At 45.5% G+C, this 26,886-nt stretch overlaps 1 protein-coding gene across 3 annotated transcripts in view; it reads left to right on the forward strand.

Moving 5' to 3' along the window:
- USP32 (ubiquitin specific peptidase 32) overlaps positions 1-26,886 on the forward strand; it is a 124,340-nt gene that overhangs the window by 33,756 nt on the left and 63,698 nt on the right. For all 3 annotated transcript variants that reach the window (XM_053366615.1, XM_053366617.1, XM_053366616.1), the window contains exons 2-4: positions 3,362-3,489; positions 19,164-19,269; positions 20,064-20,182. In XM_053366615.1, coding sequence (XP_053222590.1) covers positions 3,362-3,489; positions 19,164-19,269; positions 20,064-20,182 — 353 coding nt within the window. The remainder of the gene's footprint in view (positions 1-3,361; positions 3,490-19,163; positions 19,270-20,063; positions 20,183-26,886) is intronic.

The following is a 26,886-nucleotide window of genomic DNA, read 5'->3' on the forward strand; positions in this document are numbered from 1 at the left end:
TGTTTTTTTAATTGCAGCTAGCTAGGATGCAATGCCAAGTTGGAATGGCTGTAGCAGCATGCGCCCTATTAATTATTAAGGCAGGTAAATATTGAGTAGGAGTGCCCATTTGGCTTGATGAATAGGGAAGAGGCTTGCACCGTGGAAAAGAAATGATTTTATTGTCAAGAGTCGTTTGTATCACTTCTTGCAATGGGATCCATTTCCCTGCAGGAGAAGCAACTGGTGGATTAATGACAGGGCTGCGTCCACACTTAAAACTAAAATGGCACGCTCAAGCCTTTCAAAATCTCAAGCGCTCCATGTACTGCAGTAGGGTAAGCTAAATCCCCAAACCTGCACAATACCTTTAAAACCGATTTGAATAATTAATTCAGCTTCACTAATTATAGGGAGGAAAAGGAGACACATTCCCAGCTACAGGGCATCTGTTTTGAACAGCCACTGACTGTGCATTTACCATAAGGGCTAGTAATATATATAGTGTGTGTGTGCGCACACGTGTCTGTCAGGTAAATTTGCTATTCTGTATTCTGTGTGTCTGCTTTTTGATTGCTCTTGGGAGATAATCTAGTAGCCACTCTATACCTCCTTATGTTTGCAAATTGTTGCCTTTCCAATAGAACATTTCCTTCATATTGTAGAATCAAAAAACAAGCTCTTTGCAACATAGGAAGCTGCATTATATCAGATTCATGGTGCATTTACCCCTACTCTGAACTGATAGCAGCTTTCCAGAGCATTTGCCTGTGAAGGGTCTTTCTCACAAACTGTGACTTGATCATTGTGACTGGAGATGCTGGAGATTGAACCTTCTACATGTAAGGAATGTACTGTGTTGCTGAGCTTCTCCCCCTACCTGCTGTTGCAGCCTTGCATTATTGAAAGATTCCGAGGTTCACATTTGATTGTGGTGATTGGGGGGTGAGGAATGTCCTTTGTGCCAGCACCAAAGTTTAGCTGCTTCCTTTTCCATTAAACTCAGGAAGAGAAAACATTTCAAATTCAGAACTGCTGGCACCAGACTCCTAGGTTCATGGAGCTATTCCACCCTGACTGCAAAACAACCCCCCACCCCACCTTTTCTTGCTTCTTTTGTGTATAGCGCGCACTCTCTCTCTCTCTCTCTATATATATATATAAATAAATATATATATCGGAGCAGACATTCAGATGCTAGCATTGGAACCAGCCTCCTGGAAACAGACCAAGTTCAGTCAGGAGGCTTGATCTTCTGGCTGGCAACAGATGAGGGAGCTGGGTGTACAGATTAGAATTTGTCCCCGGGACTTGAAATCTTTCTATTGTGGTTGCAGACAGTCTTGTGAGAGCTGAATACAGAACACATGAACCTGGCAGCCTGGCGCTGCCATTTCCTCACCCCCAGGGGACGGGCAGGGGAAAGAGAGAATCTATTCCTCTTGACACAGCATTTGAAGAGCCTGATAAATAACTCCAAATCTACCCCCACTAACAATATTTATGAAGCTTCAATTTTTAATTTGTTGTAAGAGCCTCACTCTGGGAATGGGGGAAGCATTCTTGTGCAGAACCACGCAGCTCAGAGCTGGGCAACGTTGAAGGTCAGCCTGGCAAATGTACTGCAAGCTGGAGGGACCTACAACTGATCTAATTTACTTGGGGTGGGGTGGGGTTGAAATGGATGCGGTGTGCACAGAATTCTCCTAAATATTTCTGATGCTAGACACTAGATCTTAGGCCCTAATGCAGGGATGAGCGAGCCTATCTATATATCCTTAGTGGTCCACAGCCATTAGCCCCAGATTTGGGGGAGGGACCACAGTTCCCAGGTTCCATTTGCAGCATCCTCAGGTGTGGCCAGGTAGAAACCCCATCTGAAGTCACAGAGAACCACTGCCAATTAATCAATCCTGAGCTTGATGGCCCAGTGGCCTGAGATGGAATGGGGCAGCTTTCAGTGCTCCTATAACATGACAACACGACATGCTTCAGCAGCAGACATATCAACTGTTTTGTGTACTTGTGAACATTTGCTGTGCTTCATTTAACCCGGCATTGTGCCCAGTGAGTTCAGGGGAGGGGGTGTCACATAACTCATTTTGGAGCTAGCAACCATGGAATTGCAGTTTCTTCTCCAAGTGGGGATGTGTGGTAATTGTTGGCATCTTGGAACAGGAACTTTGGGTCCAGGAGGAAGTCATCAGGCAGCCGTCACATGGTCACAGATCGCAACTGCAAACCAGAGGAATGTTTAGGGCATTTTTGTGTTTGTGTTTTCAATGCCGCTCTGTTCCCTTCTAAGAAAACCCTTCTTAACAAGAGCGGAATCAATTTTGAAAGCTTATTGAAATGCCAGGCAGTGACAGGAGTCTTTCCTGTTGCAGCACTGGAGCTTGCAGCTTGGTAGAGGAGTGGGCTTTTTCTGTTCTTAAATTGTAAGGAGCAGCAAATCCCCTGTGAGTGTCATCCTTGAAGCATCCCACAGTGTTGCTTGGTCTGGAGGTTTAAACAGAAAGTAAAATGGCACATGCAACAAAGAGGGAGTAGTGCTCCACCCACTGGTGCTTCTATATTTTGGGGTCTGTGCTTTCTAGTTTTACATACAATGCCCCAGATGAGTGTTATGGGAAAAACAAAATGGCAGCTGCCAGTGGACCGACTGCCGCCAGAGCCATATATCATTGTTTGGAGGAAAGATGACTTCAGTGCTGTCAGGGAACTGCCATCAGCTCAGAGGCGAGAGGTGGAAGGGCAGTTGGGTTACAGGGAGCCTCTAAAGATCGTGAGAAGCATCATTTCCTTCATGGAGGAGGGAAGCCATTCCTCTAGTGGGGAAGGGGTGCAGGGCTTGGAGGATGCAAGGGAGAGCCACAGCATTGAGCAGGAGCAAAGCGGGGGGGGAGGCAGGTCCCCCTTTGCCCACGCCCTCTCTGCGCAGTCATTTTATGTGCAGAGAGGGGAAGCATAGGATGGGGGTCAAGAGACTACTCTGCTGGGGAAAGTTTAAGGACCGCCCACTCCCAGATTCTGCTAGTGACTGAGTAAGACATGGAATTGAGACGTCCTGCACTGTGAATGCTTTTGCACTGATAATAAAGCCTTTGAAAAGACTGGTGGGGGTCTTGCCTGTTCGCTCTCGAGCAACCACACCGGCATACATAACAAGTGCATAGGGCTTTCTGGGACACGGGGGCTGCAGGAGTGACCAGGGAATTCTGTGTGCTGGTGATGGGTGTGCATTGTTTCTGCAAGAATGATATTCTTCCAATAATCTTAGCAAAGAATTTCATTTTAAAAAATCGACTGACTTTTCTCTGAGTAAATTTCTTGATTACGGAGTATGTACCTAACTCTTTCCCTCTCCGCCCTCCCAATGCAGTTACAGATGTAGAACTGAAGCGGCTGAAAGATGCCTTCAAGAGGACCTGCGGACTCTCATATTACATGAGCCAGCAGTGCTTCGTTCGGGAAGTGCTTGGGGATGGAGTTCCTCCAAAAGTTGCCGAGGTAATTACTGATTTCCTTGAAGTGTTGGGGGGGGGTGTGGTTGAGTTACATGCATTCAACTTGCTCTGGAAATGGTTGCTCAATATCTGTAGTCCTTTATAGCCTCACACCAACCAATATATCGGTCATAGTGTCTCTGCTAGTTAGTCACACTGATATGTATGCGTTTATAACATGGTGTGTTGCTGTTTTGTGAAAACTAGCAGTTGTAATCCTAGGGCCTGTATCAGCCTTCCCTTGGCCTGGTGTTCTTTATATGTTTTGATCTACAGCTCCTGTTGTTTCTAGCTGTGGCTGATGGGAATTGTAGTCCAGAATGTCTCAAGATCAGTAGCAGGTTGGAGAAGACTATAGACTTGCTTGCTTCAGGATGAAGACAGCTGCAGCGCAGAACATCTGGAGGGCACACTACATTAGGGAAAGCTGAACTTTTATGTGCTGGACAGTTCTGTCACACTTCCTGACCAAGCAGCGAGTCACAGGATGAAGGGGTGGGATGGTGCAGATAGGAGAGAAGGTTGGGTTCTCAATGGCTGGGGTCACCAGGGAGTAGGTTTATACCTCCACCACAGCAGACCCTTTGCTCAAGAAGTGAGAAGTAAGTAGTTGCCCTTTACTGCTATGGAGAACAGTAGAGTTCTGTGATGGCAAAGTATTGGGTGGGAGGAAATACCCCTGCACTGAGAGAAAGGTGGTGGTGAAGGCAAAATCTGTGCTTCATCCTTGCACTGAGTGACCAGACACAGTTAGGAATTGGGGGGGGTGTTTTTGTGCTCAGTGTGTAGAGAATAACTGCACTCCACCACTGGGTCCTTCTAGTATACAAGACCCCACAGGAAACTGCCCTCTGCTGAGTCAGACCATTGGTTCATCTTGCTCAGTATTGTCAACATGGACTGGCAGTGGCTCTCCAGGGTTTTGGACAGGAGTCTCTCCATCTTTGTCTCTAGTCATAACAACCATTTCTTACCCTTATACTCCAGATGTCCAGGGCTGTCTTCAGCAACTTCATCATTTATCCATCTCTGTCATCCCGCCACCCACCCAAAAAGGGCTCACAAATCTACACCTGATGTTTGTATGACTTGAGGTAGTAAAATAGGGCAAAAACCCCCACAATAATTTCTACCTTCTGCTATTGTTTCTTGTTAACGTTACTCCCTTCTTTTCAAAATAAAGCTCTCCTAGTTCTGTGGCCATGAATATACATTTAAACGAAAAATTAAGGAGAGTGAGGAGGAGAATTGAGCAACTAATAAACTGAATTAATAGTAGTGGGGCCTGCAGCAAATTGTTGCAGGATGGTGTTCTGCTGATCAGGATTTCAGCCACTCTGTTCCATTTCCCCCTTCCGATAGTTCTCTGTTCCCCACAACTGTCAGTCAGCATTCCATGGTCACTGGGCATGCCCATTCTTGACTGGGTTGTTTGTTGGTTTCCTGCCCCCCTTCTGCAAATCTTGGGGTGTCCCCCCGCCCAAAACCCCCCACAAAAAACCTTCTTGCTGACAACTTCCCTCTTGTGTGTGGGTGGTGCCATTTTGGCTGCGTAAATGACGACACTCAGTGCCTGAATGTCAGAAATAGAGGGGATCATAAACAGCTCCAGGGCTTTCCTCCCACACTTTTGGGAAAGGTATATTTGGTTCATAAATAACCTGCTGTGAAAAGGGAAGGGTGTCAGGGCTGATCCTGGTTGGGAAAACAGCAGCTGACGCAGATGGTGGTGGTGGCAGTTTTCCTCGCTGGCTGCTGCAGCTTCTCTAAGGAAATTACCGGAATCATTGAGTCTGATAGAATACTATGTTATTAGCTCCCCACCCCCCATCTAAAGATACCCTGTGTGGCAAAGAATAAAGTGGGGTAGCAAGTTCTAGGCCTAGGGAGCGGCTTAGAACATGGAAATTGGTGGCTGAAATAAAATATTCCCAAAACATGAAGGCGAAAGTAAAGATGAACAACGTGGAGGAGTTGAAGAATGAATTAGTTAGAAAATGATAAGCAAGGTTATAAATTGGATACAGAAAGGCAGTCATGAAAGGTAATAGTAAAGGTGTAGCAGCCTCATAGTTCCAGTTGCAAACAGAGGAAATAAGTTGAGCACCTGAATAGAAAACTGACCTAAAAAGCCTGAGATGAGACGCAAGTAAACCAGCAAGATTTGGAAGCTTTATTGGGGAAGAGATGTAGTTTTTGCATACCAAAGGCTCTGGTTTCAGTCCTTGGCATCTCCAGGGAGGGCTGGGAAACACTCCTGTCTGAAACCCTGGAGAGCTGCTGTCAATCAGTGACTGTTGACCCAGGGGTGGGGAGTCTCTGACCCACCAAGCAATGCTAAGACTCCAAATTCTGATCAGCTCCAGCCGACATAGCTGGCACTCAGGGATGCCGGGAGTTGCAATCCAGCAACATCAGGAGGGCCAGCAAGTTCCTCCATCCCTGCTGTTGACAGTACTTAGAATCGTAGAATTGTAGAGTTGGGATCCTGAGAGTCCTCCTGTCCTACCTCCTGCAACACAGGATTCTTTTGCCCAACGTGGGGCTTGAACCTATGATCCTGAAATTAAGCTTTACCGATGATCCCAGCTTGGTTAGATGGTTTGTGTTCCTAAGAAAATATAATTGAAGCAGGAGGCAATGAGACTGTGGCAAAATGGATCAGAAGTAATTGACAGGCAGGAGCTGTTTTATCACAGAAAGGTAGTGCAAAAACCAGAGGCAGTGATGGAGGCCATTAAGGCGGAAGGCAGACTTAGCAAAGACTTGAGTGCAGACAATGAGGAGAGGAATAAGAGGAAATTAATGGGGGGGAAATAAGATTAGTCCAAGAGGGAGTGAATAAAAGCAGGCACTTTCAACGAAGAGCATCAGATGCAGATCAGTGCTGCAGTTGTTCAGTGGCATGAACAGCCTTCCTTCTGTTCTATATCCACACTATCCCTTTCGAGGGGAGCAGATATAATGCTTTCAAAAACACTGCCGTGAGAGAAATCGCCTAGAAGTGACACTCCCGTGCCTTTTAACAGGTAGAAATGTAGCAGGCGAAGTCTTTCTCATCAGTAGCCGTTGATTTTCTAATTATCACAAGGTCTTTAAGTACACAGGAACTCCACCAGAGAAAATAAGTGAAGTGGGGCGGTGGCAGGAGTGAGCCAGCAGTAAAATACACTGAGCTGGTTGTTATTAACTCTTTATTAGCCAAACTAGGACCTGCACAGGAGTGCTAGGTCCAACAAGCACTCATCTCTGGTAGGTCTTGCCTCTGTGAAGCAGTTGCTGAGACTGAAGGTCCCCACCTCCTTGCAGCTGCCTAAGTCCCCTCCTCCAGAGTTTTCCCCAAGCAATCTGAGACTGCACCTGTGTGAAGCTAACTTCTCCTCTGCCCTCTTTCATGTGTCTCCTGGTTCTGGTTCTGGACATCAGAACCAAGCTCCATTGCAGCTTTCCAGTTTGTGTTACTCAGGGAGTTAGAATGATCAAGCAGCATGCACCAGCACACTTCATGCAACTCATTCCCAGTAAACCATAAGGCAGATATCCCGGCTTTATGTGCCATGTGAACACAGTCTATATATGTCCTGAGTATACCTGGAGCACAGATCTGTGCCATCCTTGCTGAACCTGTGGAAGACAACAGATAATCATTTCAGCATAATAATTATTTTCCCAGCAAAGCTAGCTGGGCATGTTTCTAAAAAAATGCAGCAAGCAGCAGTGAAAATGGCAAAAAGATTTCCCGTTTACAAAACATTCATTCTTAAATGTTTAAACTTAAAGTAACAATAACAACTTCCTTTCATTCCCAACTGTCCCTAGTCTGTAATGTGTCCTGGTGAAATCACCATAAGGTAGAAGGAGGTGGTGCGTTTTCAGGGCTGTGTGTACTGTACCACAAGAGCACAACAACTTCAGTGTTGTGTGTGCACTGTTCAGCTTCTAGAAAAAATCAGCCTTGAAAAATTCAGCTGTGCATTAAGCCGTCCTGTATTTTCCAAGCCCGCATGACTGAGAAGATATGCACGAAAGCATAATGACCGATATCTCAATCTGGAGAGGTGTTGGAATAAAATTTCCAGGTTTGGGGCATGGGCCCTTTCTCTCTCTCTCTCAAATTATATTTAGGAGAGACGTTAGATAACAATCCAGTGCTTATGTACCTGGTGGTGTCAGTGCTTACATATTCTGCATTTTGCAAAGTGGTCAGTAATCTGGAGGTTTTCCCCACACCCCTTCTGACCTTGGAGGCAAAAGGGGCATGGATGACCCATCTCCATAGCATCTCATGCTGCCACCTTCATTCTGCTTGATAAAGTGGTTCTCTGGTATAACCAGCTGTTAACCAGGACCTTCACCAGAACCATGTGATGCAGTCCATGCAACGTGAAACAATTTCCCAAATTAAAACACTGGAAGTGCCTTTTTTCAACTGTTGAAATTTTCTGGGGGCTCCAACCACAATATTTGGGTAACTTTCAGAAATTATTCATCGCAAGAAGAGAACTTGAAATTTATAGAAACTCTGCAACTGGGTTTGAATGGTAAGCAAGTTACTGGGACTCATGGCTGCGGTAGAAAAACCTGAAGGGGCAGGCAGCATCTAGTAAGGGCTCAGAAAATGTCAGAAGCTTGTTCTATATAATTTTAAAACCCATTTCAACCTGGAGGCCATCTGTGATATATACAGCTATTGATTTTTCTGGTATGAATGATTAGGTATCTAGGCATCTCCCATTAAGTGAAGTCAGAACTAGGCGCAACCTATTTCTATCAGGTGAAATGGGCTAATGATTTTTTTTTGTCGCTTGAGAAGCAATTATTGATAAGACTCTGCCTGCATCTTTTGCAGATGCTGTTGTACATGTGCACAAGAATAAGGATTTGAGAATAAATACTGAGTGTCCACAGAGGGATACAGAGCTCTAACACAGGACACGACTCTAAGTAACCTTCAATTCTACGTTGAGTCTGGTAGTTGGCACAGACTTTGGACTCGTGAAAGGCAAATCAAGTTTCTAGGCCTCATTATTTGGAGGGGAGGTTTGGAAACGTACACATGGTTATGGCAGAATAGGATTAGGTTCATTGTAGTGGAGAGGAAGTGTAGCATTTACCGTTTCTCACTTAACCATGCCTTTTCTTCTGCCAAATGCGCACACACAAAAGGCAAGATTCTCCAAACTCTGTATGTTGCCATATTCTTGCTTGGAAAGCTAACAGATAAATATTTTTACATACTAGGGAAAAAAATTGCTGGATTATTAGATTGTTGATGCAGAATATTACCTGATTTGAGTCCAGTGTATGGAAGCATGCTTCATCCCAGAATTGAATAACTTTTCGAGCTCCCAGGTTGTTGATATAAATATTACTAAATAGCACAATAGGTGTACATACATGGCTCTACATAGAGTAACGCAAGCAAAAAATGAGTCCCTCTCTCATAGACTTAACCTAGTGAAGGGAGAGGCAAGAGCAGTGGGTCTGAGTAATATGCCATTGCATATACTTGGCCTCATTTTGGATTTGGGATGGAGGCCAGGAGTGTTCAGTCAGGGGCTTTCTAGGAAAGGTGGGTTTTTTACATGAGGGAATTTAACAGAAGAGGGAGCAGGAGTGCTGGGCACAAAGGACTACAAGGTGACTGTTTTTAGTTCCTTTTGGGAGCCAATTTCAGAGTTTTCCCAATGCCGGTGTTTCCCAAGACTAGCCACATTTCCCCATAACTTGCCACTGCCTTACCTCAGCTTGAGATGAATGAGGCAGGTGAACATGGGGGCTGCTGAAATGAAAGCTGGCAGTCAGGGGATTGTGTGTGTTTGAATAGAGCTCATGCCAGTTGTTTGGGCTGTTGCACTAAGGCAGGTGAAACCACAACTCACACCAGCCATCATGTCTAGTGATTGGGGATTATGGGAGGTTCAGTCCAGCAACACCTGTAGGGCCACAGGTTCTCCAGCCCTTCCATTCCTCCGAGGACAGAGACACCAAAGCGGGGCCTTTAGTCCTCTAAATTAGGGAGCACTGTGTTCAGTGTTTACCTGTGGATCTCATCAGATGTGGCATGTTTATATGTACAAGCTTCATCTGAGCCTTAGTCAAGCTTGGCTGCAGTTTGTCCCACTGGTGTGGTGGTAAACTTTGAAATGTAGGTGTGCTTTGTGACAGCGCTCATAGCCACACCTATTCTTAACACTATACAAGAGGAGTGTGGAACCTGTGACCTTTAAATGTTGTTGGATTTCAACTCCCCTCACCACTGGCCAGACTGGCCAGGACTAATAGGAGTTTGGAATTCAACATCTGGAGGGCCACAGGTTCCCCATCCTTGTTATATAATGCAGATTAATTTTTGACCAATGCCAACTTTTTTCACCCCACCCTTTTTATTTTTTGCTTAACATCCAGCCTGATGAAGAGTTTTGGTGGACTCAATTGCTTGATTGCTATTTTGTTCTGCTTTGGTTGGTTGCTTATAATGAAGGGATTTTCTTTCCAGTTGGCGGTTTAACTCTTGGCTAATATAACCCACCTCTTTCTTGGGAGTTTATCTCCCAAGAAACTTATTTATTTGGGATGCAGAAAATTGTCAGATAGCTCTCTGGGAGATGTTGATGTCATCCCTGCTATGAAATAAGAAGCTCCTCTTCATCCCTGTTCCACTGCACCACTGGTTTGCCTCATCCTTTTAAAGGCATCATTTCCCCAAATATCTGTTGATAGGAATACATTTATTTATTTCTGAGTTCAGCGAGAAGGTATACTTCACTTCTGCACCAAAATATGCTTTTATTTTTAGAGTATAGGTGAATACCTGCCCTACCTGCCCTCAGATGAGCACCTTGCTTATTCATTTATTAAATTGATAAACAGCCCTTCATTTGAGGATCACAGCGGTTTTGAGTATAAAAACATAGAAATGCACAATGTGATAGCAAAGAATGACAATACCCCCTGTTTAAAAGGCCATAGATTATTTAAGCAGTGAAAGGCCTGGCTATAGAGGAATGTTTTCACCTGATGTCTAAAGGTATTTACTAAGACTCCAGGCGAGCCTCCCTGAGGAGAGCATTCCACAGATAGGGTTTGGTTGGCATCTATCTTGGGAGACAATGGAACAGTGTCCCTTCAGGAGCCACCACAGAAAAGGCCTATTCTCATATTGCCCCTCTCTGGAGCTCTCATACTGGGGGCACACGAAGAAGGGCCTCAAATGAAGATCGCAGGTTCCTGGTTAATTCATATTGGGAGAGGTGGTCCTTGAGGTATTTCGGTCTTGAGTTGCTTAAGGCTTTATAGGTCAAAACCGGGTTATATGCTCAAACTGTCTTGCCCTGGTGAGCAACTTTGCTGCCATATTATGCACCAGCTGAATTTTCTAAATCTGCTTTAGAGGCAGCCCCATGCATAGTGCATTGCAGTAATCAAGCCTAGTAGTTACCGAACATAGACAAGAGAAATTAGACTATCCCTGTCCAGATAGGAGCACAGCTGTTTGCCCAACAGAAGCTGATGGAAGGCACTCTGTGCCACCGAGGCCACCTGAGCCTCAAGAGACAGCAGTGAATTTGGAAGTATGCCCAAGCTATGTACCTGTTCCTTCAGAGGGATTGTAACCTCATCAAGAGCAGGCATCCATCCTTTCTAGGGAACCCACCCACTAACAGTGCCTCTGTCTTACCTGGATTGTGCTTCAGTTTGTCACCTTGCGTGGGTCACTGTCTTAGGGATACTGCCTCACCAGGAGTGACTGAATGATTTTCCTGCACCTGATGGGGTTAACGCATAGGATTTTTTTCAACCTTGCAGGAGGTTGTTGGACAGAGGCCAAGCCAGAACAGCAGCTCACAAAGAGATTCAACGGGCAGCCTCCTTTTCAGGGCAGGGCATTCTGCCTGGCCAGCACCTTGACAGTGATTGAATGATCCAGTCACGATTGATGTAGAAACATGTCAGAATAGGTGATCAGAAGGATGGAAGATGAGCAGGGCGTTGGGTGGAGACGTAGCGGACAGCCTCCTGTGCGGCTGGGAACTTAGGGCTGCCAGAAGCTGTTGGTAATTTAACTCCTCGCAGCACACAGGGGTGTCCTGGCACACAGCTGGGTAATTACCGCTCGAGGAGGTGCTTCGGCTCCACAGTCAGTTGCTTCATTTCCTTCTTTCCCGTAAATATGGCAACCACTTTTAATTGCAGCGCAAGCAGATTTGTTTAGAAGGAGTCAGCCTTTTCCCTCCTTCTCTGGCACAGATAAATCTTAATAGATATCATGGAGGGAGCTGGGCATTCTGAAGAGTAATCTGCTCCATCAGTTTTAGAAGTGTAACACCCACACTCTTCATCTTGAAAGCAGGCTGCTCTCCACACCTCACACAGCAAGTGTATTTTCAGTGTATTGTCAACAGAAAGGGCTGTGAGGTAAATATCGTTGCATCCAAAGGTGAGATTTGTGCCTGCAGCTTTGAGAGCAGAATTTGGACTGTGGGTCCGGAGAATTTAATGTTTTATGTAAATCACGTGTAACTTGGTTTGAATCTTAACATTGGCAATTACTTAGGGCAGGCAGGGCAGTCTTGTAGTCTTACCTGAAGGATGGTTTGGTGATTTTAAGAGAGCTGCACACCTGGTCACTTATAGCAGCTGTGGTGCGGAATTGGAGATTCTGTGTCTTGTGATTCCCAGGACCTGAAGCGTTCTGGGTTGTCCTGCTAGTGTCCCTGCTTCAACTGTCCACTTCTTCCGATCATGAGGTCTGTGTTCATCCATCTGGCTACACTAAGGTGGCTTACAAGATAGAGCTACAAATGTAAGCACCAACAATAGAACAGTTAAAGAACAGTGAATAAAAGCAACTGTGTTTGTTGACATCAAAATAAGAGAGAACTGAAAAATAAACACAACCTATTTACCACAACAGACCAATAGTACTGTGCCACACGAGTCACTGCTGGTATTCAGGCTTTTGTGAAACAAGAAATAGGGAGCTAGTGCACAAAAGGGTCACTAGTCTGCAGAGTTTTATTAGACCACTGTGGACTGGCAGAAATGCTGGTGTAGAGGTGGGAAGCTTCCATCCTCTTGCAGACTACTTGGTTTGGGACTAAAGCAGCAGTTCTCAACCTGTGGGTCCCCAGATGTTGTTGGACTACAACTCCCATCATCCCTGAGCTCTGGCCTTGCTAGCTAGGGGTGATGGGAGTTGTAGTTCAACAACATCTGGGGACCCACAGGTTGAGAAAGGCTGGACTAAAGAAAGGACAAAGCACTCCATCCCTCCTCCACCAGCTCACTTTGAGCACTTGCACACAATCCCTGCTTTTTGTGCCAGCCAAATGGTTAATACAAAGCTGGATCAGTGCCTCCTGATGTGTCAGGGTTCTGGTTGAAACTGACAGCATGTCAACAAACTGACAGCTCATGCTTTACATTCTGTGTTTTGAGCAGTGGGAGGGAGGAGAACTCTACTGTTCTGCTTAGCTTGCAGGGAAAGTGGAAGAACCACAAAGCCCCTTCCAGACAGGCAAATTTAAGGCAAAGGAGGCCTCTCTGAGCAATTCAGGACCCTGGACAGCTCCCAGTTGGCTGAGCTATAAAAGATGTTGTCTCAGTAGAGAGCTGGTATCACATGAGCGCTTATATATGCTGAGCAAGGGAGTTGGCTCTACCTCCTTGACAGTGTTAAAAACTGAAATATGAAAGCTAGTAGCTAAATGGCACCTAAAACCTAGGTTATGGGCTCAACAATGGAATGTCTAGGCACACTTTTTTATAACAGCAATACAAAGCTGAAAATGAATGAACTGCAGCTAAAATACTCATTTTTCACGTGGCGCTGTGGGTAAAAGCCTCAGCGCCTAGGGCTTGCCGATTGAAAGGTCGGCGGTTCGAATCCCCGCGGCGGGGTGCGCTCCCGCTGCTCGGTCCCAGCGCCTGCCAACCTAGCAGTTCGAAAGCACCCCCGGGTGCAAGTAGATAAATAGGGACCGCTTACTAGCGGGAAGGTAAACGGCGTTTCCGTGTGCGGCTCTGGCTCGCCAGAGCAGCGATGTCACGCTGGCCACGTGACCCGGAAGTGTCTGCGGACAGCGCTGGCCCCCGGCCTCTTGAGTGAGATGGGCGCACAACCCCAGAGTCTGTCAAGACTGGCCCGTACGGGCAGGGGTACCTTTACCTTTACCTTAGTTCTTCTCCTGCCCCCACCCCTCTGATATCCTTAAGAGGATCTGGGTCTCTTCTCTAGTCTTCAGAGAGTAGCTGGAAGTGGGGAGGCAGAAAAAGGTCCTTTTCTTCCATTCTGCAGTTGTAATCTGAAATCTTTGGCACAGTACTTCGCTCAGAGCTCAGAAACTGCTCACACTGATGAAATTCCCTGTCACAAAATGCGCCTAGAACAATGGGAGTTTCAAACACTGCTCCTTGAGAAGATGGCTGTGTTGACTCTGGGTTCCCTTTTGTGATTCTGTAGGCACTGACTTCTGTGCTCTGTAGTGGAGGGGGTGTTAGCAGGGGCTTGTGCTCTGAGGAAGATGGTAAAGCTACATCCTCAAGTCAAGAGGGTCCATGGGGAAGTGGGCAGTCTGTATTTCTCCCTCATCAGGGATCATGACAAGACATGGGGAGAATGCTGCAAGCCTGGGGCTTGCTCCCCGCTTTGCACCCATGCAGAGGTTTTGGGAAGAGGGACATGTCTTGAAATGTGTAAAGTGCATTAGGTTGCTGTTGTGTGGAAATACTTTCTGGAGTCTCTCTGGTGCCCCTGAGAACCTACACAGTGGAGAGGTAAGGAGGCCATTTGACAACTGTTGAACGGTCTTGTTTTTGAAAAAGTGGGACTGGCCTATGGCAAGCACTGGAGAGGGCAATCAAAGCTGAAGCTCTATGCTGCCTGGTTACTGAATCAAAGCATCTGTCCCTGCTGGTGTTTTGTCTTGAAACTCGTGGAAATCTCTTGCATCTCAGTCCTTGTAGAGCAGCAGGGAGTGAGGGTATCTCGCCACAACTGGCACTAAGGAGAATTACATTTCTGGCACCTGATCGTCCCTTGAATGTTTGTGTGGTCATTGTGAGTCAATGTGGTAGCCTGGAATGTCCCATACATTTTATGTTGCTGTCCTATTCCTATGTCCGCTGTGTTGTTGCCACTCTTCAGGTAAGTTTGCCCTCAAGTTAACTTTTGCTTTGTCGTTGTTGCCAAAGCTGCTTGTTCATCGTCATTCCTGTGTTCCCGGTTTGCCTCATGGGGCGTGTGCAGTTGCTTTACTTGTGAGGAATGATCTCCCAAGTTTTTTTTTTTGCATGGGACAGATTCCTAGAAAATCCTTGAGTTAGCATTGTTGGAGGGATAAGTTGGATAGACTTTTGCAGTTGGAAGCAGACTGTCTTGAGTTAGATAACCTGTCTCTGCACAAAGCAGTTTAATACTATTACATGTATATTAATTTCTCTGAGAAGCGCATCAGTGGCTCCTTCCTACCCCAAACCTAGTTTTATCTTCACAACAGCTCTGTGAGGGAGGTTAGATTAAGGATGGCATAAGGCCACTCTGTGTGCTTTGCAGCTGAGTGGGGATTTCAACCTGAGTTTCCCTCAAACACTGTCCAGCAGTCTAACCACTGCACTAGAACTTGGAAATGTCTGCCTACTAGAGCTGTGTAGTGTGTTAGTGGGTTTAAACAGATTTAGCATATTTGAAGCATGCAAAAATGTGATTTTTAACAGAACTGGAATCTAAGGAGCTGGCACATGAAGCCATTAATGCACTTGAATCATATCTGCTTAAAGCTATGCAGTGGGCCTCTCTTTGAAGGTGGCAGAAGCTGTTTTGAAGCTGAGCATTTACCAAGCCCAGGAAAATAGTCCCTTGGCTCCTTGCACTGTTTTCTGAGAACCAGGTGCTGCTTTACAATAAAAGGACCTGAAATACACTCTCAGGGCTGAGCTTCCTTGCTCAAAACAGGTCCTTTCTTCCATTTGAGGCCCTGCTGTGTTTTCAGAAAGTCAACCTTGTTTAATAGCCAGGTAATGTGAGTGGATAAAATGGCTGCAACCTGTTGTGTTTTTGTTTCTTATCTTCCACGGATGAAATTTCCAGCATACTCGGGGGCTGAACATTTTTTAAGACTTTCAGCCTTCTTGGAAAGGAAGCTTCAGAAAAGAAACACCAGCGATGAGAATCTGGATGGCAACAAACTTGGCTCATTTATTCACTCTCATTTATTCATCCCCAATTTTGTAGAGTTACCTGCCTTCAGAAGAGACATGCCCAGAATAGTAATTTCTTTGATCCAATGTCTCTTAAGAAGTAAGGTTCTGGTTTAAACATGGTCCCTGTTTATTGGCCGTGCTGGCTTGGGCTAAAGGAGGTTTGAGTCCCAGCAAGATCTGGAGGGTCCCAAGTTCTCCAGCCCCGATTTACACCAAACCTGAGCAATCCAGAGACCTCATAATGCCTGCCACTAGCTGGGGCTTGCAAGCTGGAGGGCACAGAGCAGGGGAATTCAGTTGTTGTCCACAGGAACAAGATAGGGAACTAACAGGAGCAGCAATTATCGCCTTTGTCTCTGGCAGTAGAAAAGGACCCTGCTTGGAAGGGTGTGTGCATGCCAGTTTCCATGGAGCTCTCCTTGCTTGGGAGCCTAGAGCAGGACAAAAACTGAAAGCTCACTCTCTGCCTCCAAGTTCCTGTAGTGCTTGTTTGGAACCAGTAGCCACTACAGGTATGGGGAGGCTTCTGTACATGTGACTCCTTTGGAATGGTATTGAAGTCTTTAAGTTGGCCTTGCAAATAAAGTCAGTGAACATTATTAGCCTTTTAATAGTGCACGTGCCCAAGCATGCCAGCGTTGATGATTAGTGACAGACAACCTGACAGGAGGAGGAGAGCCCCATTCCCTTTCAGTTTATTAAACCTGCTCTGCCTAGTCACCACCAGTTTACCTCTAGAAAACTGGAGGAGAGTGCTTGTGATATGATTGCCTGGGCTAGAACGAGAGGTTGTGGCTTTCTATGTACCAGCATCCAAACTTTAGGAGAGTTGGCATCAATTGTTTAGGGAGAAGCCTTTTTAAATCAGTTGTAAATAAAACCCCAGGCACTAGGAGTGCCTGATATTTATGCACCTTGAAAATGCTCCACCTCTGGTTCTTGGAGAAGCAAGACAGGCTGAGTTATTTTAGAAGCAGGGGGAGATTTGTCCTATGATGACTTCTCGCATGACTATCGGACCTATAAATAATCACCTAGTGCTGCAACCTGAAGGGTAGCTAATAAGTAATATGATATACTGTGCGTGTCTGAGGACAAATGTGTTGGAACAGGTTTGTAGGCCCGTGAGGCTTGAGAGGGAGGTGACAGAATGGCCATGCCACTGGTGACTTAAGTATGAATGTTCATTCCCTCCCAGAGTAGCTGACGCAGTGACAGGCATGGTGTAGGTCAGCTGTGGTCCTCCTGATGCCATTGAACTCAAAACTCACATCAGCCTTAGCCAGCATAGCCAATGGTGAGGGATGATGGGAGTTGTAGTCCAACAACATCTGGAGGACCACAGGGTTCCCCACCCCAGAAAATATAAACTGGCCAGCTTCCTTGTGTTTCCTATCAATTAGTGATGGGGAACCTTTGGCCCTCTCTTTTGAGGGACACATTGTGCTCCTTCTGGGGTAGTTTGTTCCCCATCCTGTACTTAGCTCTCACTCGTGGCTCCTAGAAGCTGTCAGCATGTGACAACAGCCACATCCTGGGAACAGCTTTGGTTGGCCAACTAAACTAGGTGAGGGGAGCCGATAAGTCTCAAACCCTCAGTGAGTTAGGGACTTCCCCTGTATGTGAAGACAGGCTCTGGCGGATTGAGTGGATGAGAACAATACTGATTCTAACAGTTAAGAAGGCAGTTTCTGCACATGGTATCTCAGGTTAAGAACTTAGTTTGTTCTGGAGGTCCACTCTTAACCTGAAATTGTTCTTAACCTGAGGTACCACTTTAGCTAATGGGGCCTCCTGCTGCTGCCGTTTGATTTCTGTTCTCATCCTGAAGCAAAGTTCTTAACCCGAGGTAATATTTCTGGGTTAGCGGAGTCTGTAATCTGAAGCATCTGTAACCTGAAGCATCTGTAACCCGAGGTACCACTGTATAGGGAATTGAGGGGCAGATGGGGCCCATCAGCCTGGGAAGGTAGCCCAACTAGGAAATGGAAAACACTGATCCTAAACCTCCACTGCTTGCAAGACATCTTTGGAGAAGAAAAGTCTAAGGAGTAAACTTTACACAAATTTGGAGTGGAGTCCCTAAGATAGCTGGATGGTGCCTTGAACACCTCCTTCCAGCAACTCCTGCAACTAAGCAGGTGCCCAATGTATGGCTCTGCTTTCCTTTGGAACACATCAGCGAGGCCGAGAGCGGGGACAATGTCTGGGCAGCCCAAGACCTTCATACACGCTGCCTGGGCTTGTGCCCTAGGGAGGTCACTTCAGTGCTGATAATGCAGCCATGCTTGCTGGAGCTGAAGGGAGTTGTAGCTCAGCAACATCTGGAGGGGCAAAGGTTCCCTGTGCTGGCTATAAATAGATAAGCAAGGCTTTAACACTTGTTTTTAGAGTGGATGGGAAGTTTTCACTCGTAATAATAGTGCTTAACATTGCTTTAAAGTACTCAGAATCACTTTACCTGCTTTGGCAGCCAGTAGTTTTGCCACCCACATTACAGATGAGGGGAGGGAGGGAAGGAGGCTAAGGAGGCAGCCAAAGGCTGATATGTGAGTTCATATCAGATGCAATATTCATACCAGGGACTTAAATCACTTGCAATCCAGTCACTTACAGTGGGAAATGTTAACTAGCAGCCACTGGAGAGTTCTTCCTGTGTCATAGTGCTGCCAGCCGCCCGCATATTAAAGCCCTGTTCCTACTCAACCTAAGATGCACAGTTCGGAGAATAATAATGTGTGGCTCTAAACCACCTATCGAAACCATGTGTCGTTTGGCTTTGGGCTAGGGGTTGATGGTTGTGCCGGTCAGCTCTGTTGGTGGGGCTTGGTGTAAATGTTGACTTCTGGCAGTGGCTAGAAGCCCAGGATAATGTATGGGGTGTGGGTGACTTGGAGATTCCCTTCTTGCAAAGGCTTTTGATTTTTGTTAGTTGAGTTTAGTCGTGCATGTTTGCCTATGGGACCACTTTGTACAGGCAGGTTTGAGTTTCACACTGCAATCTTTGTCTACTTTTATGCCCAGGTAAGTGTTATTAGGTTTAAAGCCTGCGATGCCAGGTCGAGATCGCCTTACTTTTCATTACTTTTCAGTTCCAATGTTTGCACTGCTGCTGTTTTTATGAAAGACTGTTGTTAGCAGTTGAATTACTTTTTATTGTTTTGTTTTTAGTTTTATTGTCTGAAGACTTTAGATGGGGTGGCATGGTATAACATATTCTAAATGAATAAATATTCCTTCATTCCAGACTCTGGGTTGAAATGGAGAGGCAATTGCTTCCAGGTCCTCCTTGTGAGCAGCTAAGAACTTCTGGCTGACTACAGCTGGAAACAAGATTCCAGTCTAGATAGACAAATTCAGGAAAGCAATAGGTTGGGAGTTTTGTGCTACGGTGGCCAAGCAAAAGGATTAGAATCTTGTCTTCATGAAAGCATAAAGAGTAAAGTTTTCTCACTTTCTTTCTGTAACTTTCAGGTCATATATTGCTCTTTCGGTGGCACGTCCAAAGGACTACATTTCAACAATCTGATAGTAGGCTTAGTCCTGCTAACGAGGGGCAGAGATGAAGAGAAAGCAAAATGTAAGTAGTGGCAGTGTCTGATTTTTTTGGGGGGGCTTCACTGTGCACTTGAGCTCCTTGCAAGAAAGGCAGGATATAAACCTAATATTTGGGGTGGAGGTGTGAATTAGACACCTTCTCCCATAATCCGTAACCTTGGACATACAGTGGAACCTCGAGTTACATCTGCCCTTTCTCGCGGACGTTCCAAGTTGTGACCGTGGCAAACCCAGAAGTAAAGCGGATGGGCCTCCGGAATGGATTATGATCATAAGTGGAGGTTCCACTGTATCAGGTTGCATTTCCCTCCATTCACTTTAAATGGGAATCTAATGTTCAGTCAGGATAGTTAGACCATTAGAGTGAGGCGGAGGCATTCTATGAAAGAAACTTGAGACTTTCCACTTAGCATCTCCCACTCTCTGCAGAAGAATCAAAATATTTCGGTTGGAATATTATATTTGCATTCAGCTGTAAATGGTGTGTGTGTGTGTAGAGGTATAAAATCTTTAGTATAAAAAATACAAAGGTAAGTAACAGTAACAAATTAAAATATTAGAATCATTATAGGCTCCAGGTACTGTTCCTGCAGATGTAATTTCATGTTTTGTATATAAATATTATCAGCTCCAATTTAAACTGGCATCCTTGTTGATCCCAATAACATAACTGATTAGCAAAGCCCTTTTTATGAGTGTAGAAAAGTAAAAAATCAGCCCTGTTCAGAAAGCTGTGCAAGTTAATTGGTATTGCCAGCTCTGTTGCACTGGTGTGACTTGAATGTTTAATTATTCTGTTGTTGGTTTTTTGCTTAGACATTTTCAGCCTGTTTTCAAATGAATCCGGGAGCTATGTCGTCCGTGAAGAGATGGAAAGGATGCTTCATGTGGTCGATGGGAAAGTCCCGGAAAGCCTCAAGAAATGCTTCTCGGAGGTATTTCCTGCAGTTCCTTATCTCCTTTTACCGGATAACCTGAGGATGAGGGTGAAAGTGTGGAGCCCTGACCTCCTGTCGGAAGTAGCTTGCAGTGATTTGCAGAATCAGGATCAGGTCTACTGACCAGATCCAGTTCCACACCCTTGTAGTAGGAGATTGCAGACTTGATAGGATTAGTCTCTGCAAGGTGCTGTGCAGGTGTCAGGTTGCACCTGAGGTTGCTGAAATGAATAAGCTAGCACTGGCTATTGCAGGGGGGCAGTCATGCGTCTGGTTCTTCAAGCCAGCCATCTCTTTGCTGGCTGGAGAGGCTCTGGGAGTTGTAGTCCAAACCATCTGCAGGGCACCAGATTGCTGCTTTAAAGGGTGGGGAACTTGTGGCCTTCAAGGTGTCGCTGGACAACAGCCCCCATCACCCCGGATCACTGACCATGCTAGCTGGGGCTGATGGGAGTTGGAGTCCAACGTCATCTAGAGTGTCAACAGTTCCCTATTCCTGCTTTCAAGCATTGCCTTTTCTCCTGCTTCAGTGACCTCATTAACTGTGTCATTCCATATCAAGTGACCCAACCTTTTTATCTCATGTCATCCAATTTTCTTAAATTGTATTTTGTACACTTGTTGAATGATCAAAATTAAGTTTAAATCCAGCCTTGCTGGACTACACAAAAACCTTAACAGCTTAGCCCAGAAGTTAGATACTTCAAAACTAACAACAACACCAATCTCTTCAGAACGTCACTGGCTTTAATATGACACGTCACATGATGGACTTACTTTAAATTTTAAATTTAAATTCCCAAAAATGTATTGATTGTTAAACATTTCTAAGAGCTACCTGCAAAATTTCATCTTGGGATCTCAGTGGGATTTTTATTTTTTTTTGTACATTCATGTCTGCTTTATTGGGTTCTATTAAGGATAAATGAGGGGCATTGGGGACTTCTCACAACTCTCAGGAGCCTTAAGAAATGCAGGGTGTGAATGTGGCCAAGGCAGGGTCTTCTGCACTGTATCATTTGTATCCCACCTCCCAAAGTCCCATCTCTTGTTCTCTTTCTCTCAAAATGTGCAAAGCGCCCATCATCCTTGGAGGCGGAGAGATCCACCCCTCCCCAAACTCCTAGTCTTCCTTGATGGGAGCACGAAGGACTCAGAAGCACCTCTCCAAAACAGCATTAAAACCCCCCAACTCCTTTCCAGTGTTGTCTTTCACACTTCTGATGCCTGTCCTCAGGCATAAGGGCTACAGCTCATTAAAATTCTTTCCACTAGAAGCAGTAGGAGAGAGTCTGCTGCAAGCGTTTGTGTAAATGAGAATGAGAATGTCATATACCTGCCCGTTGTGTCCTGGGTAGCATAAATCTAATCAGATGCCTCGTTTCAAAGTTGATCGGCGGTGCTTTCCCTTGGAAAGCAAAACAACAGACTGATAAGCTGTTGGGAGATGCTTTTTGAGGAGCATTTAATGCCACCCTGCTGGCTGGGTAGGGTTGGATTTATTTATTTTTGTATCCTTGTTTGCCTTAGCTACTGAAATGAGCAGGCATTTGGAGAGGAACGCTTACACTTACAGCTCAACATATTGCAGATGGCAGACTAACACAACTGCCCCATTCAAGCTGTGATTGTCATTTGTGCATTGATTCCCCTGGTTGCCAAGGGGCAGCATGAAAAGACCGTTTCCCACTCCATCCAATGGAAATCTTATACAGTCTTATCTTAGTTTTTGAACAGCTTAGTTCTCGAATGTTTTGGCTCCCAAATGCCACAAACCTGGAAGTGACTGTTTCGGCTTGCGAACTATTTTTGAAGCCAAATGTCCAATGGGGCTTCGGATTGGAAGCTCCTGCAGCCAATCAGAAGCCGTGGATTCTGTTCAACTCCCAAGGTATGACTGTACAGCACTTTGTCTGAGTTCTGAGTCTTCACAAAGAATTGCTCTTCAGACCCTCTCAGGTGTTAAGATAAGCAGAGAGTCCACCTTCGGCAGTTCTACCGCCCTTGGAAGTTTGGGTGGTGGTGCCCTTGTGGGGGGCATCCTCTGTAGCAGTTGCTAGGTTGTAGAATTCCCTCCCCACAGAGGTGTGTCTGGCACCTTCATTATATAGTTTCCCTCCTATGCTGAAGGCGCACCTCTTTACCATGGCCCCTGACACCCAAGACATGCATTTTCAGGACCCACCCTCATCTTGTGATTCTAATTTGTTTTAAGCTATTTTAGTATTGAATTTTAAATTGTTGTAACCCATCCTGGGACCTTATGGAAAAGGGCAGGAAAGAAATCAAATCAAATAAATAACAATAATCGTTTTCAAGCATGACTTTAATAATAATAATAATAATAATAATAATAATAATAATAATAATAAATTTTATTTATATCCCGTCCTCCCCAGCCGAAGCCGGGCTCAGGGACGGCTAACAACAATCAATCAATCAATCAATCAAACAAACAAACAAACAATCAAATAATCCAACATTCTAAAAACATTTCAATTATAAAAATTAATTAAAATCAAATTGATGGCAACCGTTAAGCAAAATTCTGTGCAGGTTGCCAGAGGAGGGAGTCAGGCTGCGCCCTAGCCAAAGGCCTGGTGGAACAACTCTGTCTTGCAGGCCCTCAGAAAGATGTCAGGTCCCGCAGGGCCCTAGTCTCTTGTGACAGAGCATTCCACCAGATTGGAGCCGCAGCCGAGAAAGCCCTGGCTCTAGCTGAGGCCAGCCTAACTTCTCTGAGGCCTGGGACCTTCAGGATGTTTTTATTTGCAGACCGTAGGTTCCTCTGTGGGACATACCAGGAGAGGCGGTCCCGTAGGTACAAGGGTCCTAGGCCGTATAGGGCTTTAAAGGTTAAAACCAGCACCTTAAACCTGATCCTGTACTCCACCGGGAGCCAGTGCAGCTGGTATAGTACCGGTTACTTTGTAACCTTGAGAGCTAGATACTCTGACAGTACTATGGCTACTAAGAATAACAAAGCTGAGAATCTCACTCTGCACCTAATACCCCTGTTCTGCGCATTCCCCAGGACTTCCACCAGCCATGTTGACGAAGCTAGAAAAAAGCCAGTTGTCTTTTGCATCAGCCTTTCCTTTTGCAAAAGGCTGGCAAGAGTTCGCCACATAACGCATAGGCAAGGCAGATTAATTTCTGACAAAGCAAAGATGGGAATATTTGAACTTCAGCCCTGCTGAGAGGTTAACTGTTCAGCAAAGAAATATCTTTGAAAATAGTATGTTAAGCAAGTCAATAAGGGTAATGTCCAAGCTCCATTAATTCAAAGTCAGAGAGCACTTATTTACTAAAGGTTTGGTGTGCATGGTTGGTAGGTTTGCAAGCCCATCAAGAGTTCACAAGCTACTCAATTCATGCAGGCAGGTTTCTGATAACAAATGGCAAACTCTTAAGCAAGCCTGTGAAGCTAGGGGTCCACTCCCTAGCTTGGGATTCAGCAGCTAGCTTTCATGTTTGTTTGTTGTTTGTGTGTGTGTGTGGTGAAAAGCTTGGAAATAATTACGAAAACTCTAGGAAGCTGCCTTATACTGAGTCAGACCATGGGCCTAGCTGGCTCAGTATTGTCAACTCTGGACTGGAAGCAGGTCTCCTGGGGGACATTCCCAGTCCTACTTGGAGAAGCCAGGGATTGAACCTGAAACCTTCTGCATGTGAAGCAGATGCACTACCATTGAGCTAATGCACCATAGGTGGCTTCGGCCATAGCTAATGCACCATAGGTGGCCTCCATCCAGTGTTTTCCTTCCATTGATCTTTGGCAGTCTTGCACAGTTCCCCACCTAGTGGGCAGGTTTATCAATACTTCAGTCCCCAACAGGTCAGTCTTAGCTGTCTAGGTCAGGGGTCAGCAACCTGTGGCCCATGGGCCACAAGCGTCCCACAGGGTTCATTTAAACGGCCCCCGAGCGCCCCCCGAAACTGAGCTGCTGGCTGGGTTGCATGGTAGCAGCCCAGAGAATGAGCCCTGTACCTTTTAAATTCAGGTGTGGCTGCTTCTTCCTTTTGTTTTGTGGGTAGTGAGCAGACTTTGTTGGAACTGCAGAGGAGTGGAGGCTATACAGGAGACTTCTCATCTCCTGTGCTTGATAAGTTTAAAAGCAAATTCTCATTCTGTGGGTTAGAACCCTGCTGGCCCTGCTTTGCAGAGGAAGGAGCAAACTCCAGAAAGTCCAAGTGCGACCAAGCCAAAGCCTGCAGGGGAAAGTTTACCACCCATCCTGGGTGGAAACCTATCAAGTGAGCCCAGTCCAAGAGGAATTCTGTTAGCATACAAGGCCATGCTGTCCAAAATAGCACCCTTTGGCCTGATCCAGCAAACTCCTCTTACGTGGTGGTATTAATATTATTAATTGTATTCACCACTTTTTTCACAAAAGTGACTTAGAGTGTCTTACAGAAGCAAACATTTAGAAACAAGTTTCAAAAACGATAAAAAAAAATCTAAAGCAGTCACTCCTAAAATGTATAAAGGGGCCAATCCAACTCAGTCCCCACCCCACTACAAAAGATGAGCAAAAGATGAGACTGTAAACACACTTCACCCTCCAAATTAGTTTATAGTTGCTTGCAAAAATAAGAATGGGAATCCAGTTTTTGTGTAGCAAACATGTTAACGCCCTACCTGTAATCAGTTGCTGACCACCAGATCTCGCCTGTGCCTGCCAGTCTTCCCCTCCGTACCAGATCTCAACTGTGCTATAGGCAAACAGTGCAACTTTGCAAAATTCTGGCTGCCCGATTAAATGTAGAGGAATTTGGGTTGTTTCAGTACAGAATCAGTAGCAAGCCCTGTTCTGTGAAATGGAGGCTCAACGTTTTGGCTCAGTTCAGCTTCTGTGAAGATTGTGCACAATGCAAAGGGGTCTCTCTTAAAATATGCAGGCTTGCCTTCTGTCCTACAGCAATGTCCTCTGTGAATCTTCCTTTTGAAATGAAAATAGACGGCAGTAACCTTCTCTGCTGGATTTTGGTAGCCTGTTAATCTCAGGAGGACATGCAACCTGCCACACACTGGAGGGCTTCGACATTTTATTGCTCTTGCAGTTGGGGTTTGTTTCTTCAAATGGGAACAGACGTGGTTGCATTTTCAAGGCTGCTTGTGTTTTGAGGGGGTGTGATTTTTATTTCCTGCAAAAAAAGAGGTTTGTTTCTCTTTCCAGCCCAGCCCAGAGCCACCTATGGCAAACATCTGTAGTTTTCCTCCTTTTCTCAAATGATGTCATGTGTGATGGCAGATTTTTAAAAAAATCTTTAAAAATATAATTTTTTGCAGCATGTGGTTGATCAAGTGTGAGGGGCTGTTTGTTCGCTCCTTTCTCCCAGCTAGGCCGAGAATTCTCCTTGGAGTTACATGTGAAGCATTTCATGCTGATTAGTAGATGGTAATACATGGAAAGAAAAGGGTGAGACAGAGATACTTGCGTTCAAATGACTATGGTCCAGCCCAGCCTGATTTGGTGAAGTTCTCTCTGCTCTAGCAGGGAGGTGGTGATGGAGAGCCAAAATCACCTTTCTTTTTCTCCCGTGGTGCGGTGTGTGCTGCATCTGATGTGCAGGAATGTGGGTGGCCACACTTCTTTGTCCATGCTTGCTGTGGCATGTGGCCTCTGGAGGGTTAGCTAGGAGGTGATGGCAAAAAAAAGGCTAGCTACCTTGTTATAAGAACTGTAGCCAGGAAATGTATATAAAACATTTTGGGTCCTTGGAGGCCCTCCCCAGTGGTTAGGACTGCATCCTACATATGCCTGATGGGGCCAGGCAGTGGTTGGCTCTAGGCCTGGACTTGGGGAGCTGGAACTGGGAACCTATCAGCCAGGCAAAGGCAAAAGGCTTGGCATTGGGTATTGATACCAAGCCTGCCCAATCCAGAGGCTTCATACTGCTTGCCAGTTGCAGGGCTAAGTTCTTGCACATAGCTGTTCCCTTCTGTTCCTGAAGAGGGCTGTCACGTCTTAGTACACCCACTTCACACACAATAACTAACCAGGCTTGGGCCACTGAGATTCTCTGATAATGGTGACTTGGAAGCCCCTCGGTATGCTTAACGCTTGTACCAGGCTGAAATTTCCCTTCTGGGGAAGTGACAGGTGGTTTCTGAAATCAGGGGTGTCAAGGTCCGGCTTTTGCAAAGACCAGTAAAGGAACCATCCAGTACCCCAGGCAGATCTATCATTTCCACTCTACAAGGACTATTCAATAGGATCAGATGCTGCCTAAGAGAATCCTCAGTTTGCATGCATTCCCTCTTTCAGGTTAGGGGCTCCCAGTGTGGGACACCCCCCCTCCAAAGCAACATAAAACCTGCTTGCTGAACCTCTTTTTTTAAGACTGGCCGTGAAAAGATTCCCTGCCATTCCATTAAGTTGGGAGAATAACTTATTAAGATCCATCCAACATCTGTGAAATGAAATATTTCCTCTATCATTATGCATCCCCTCCTCTCCCCAACCCCCTGGGAAAATACATACTTCTTAATAGTAAAATTATTTCTGCAGAAAAGTGCCCCAAAGACTTTGTCATGATAATCACATTGGAGAGAGCTTCTTACCAAGCTGTGTGCTACTGATAAGCATGTTTGAGGCAGTATCTGACCTTTTTGTGGCAAAGGGTTAAAACAAAACAAAACGCAGCCCTTCTTAACTGTAATCTCTGATCTTTTTGTTGCTTTGAATGTAGTAGCA

This window comes from Podarcis raffonei, chromosome 15 (genome assembly GCF_027172205.1).
Source record: "Podarcis raffonei isolate rPodRaf1 chromosome 15, rPodRaf1.pri, whole genome shotgun sequence".
In the NCBI taxonomy this organism is placed as follows: Eukaryota; Metazoa; Chordata; class Lepidosauria; order Squamata; family Lacertidae; genus Podarcis; species Podarcis raffonei.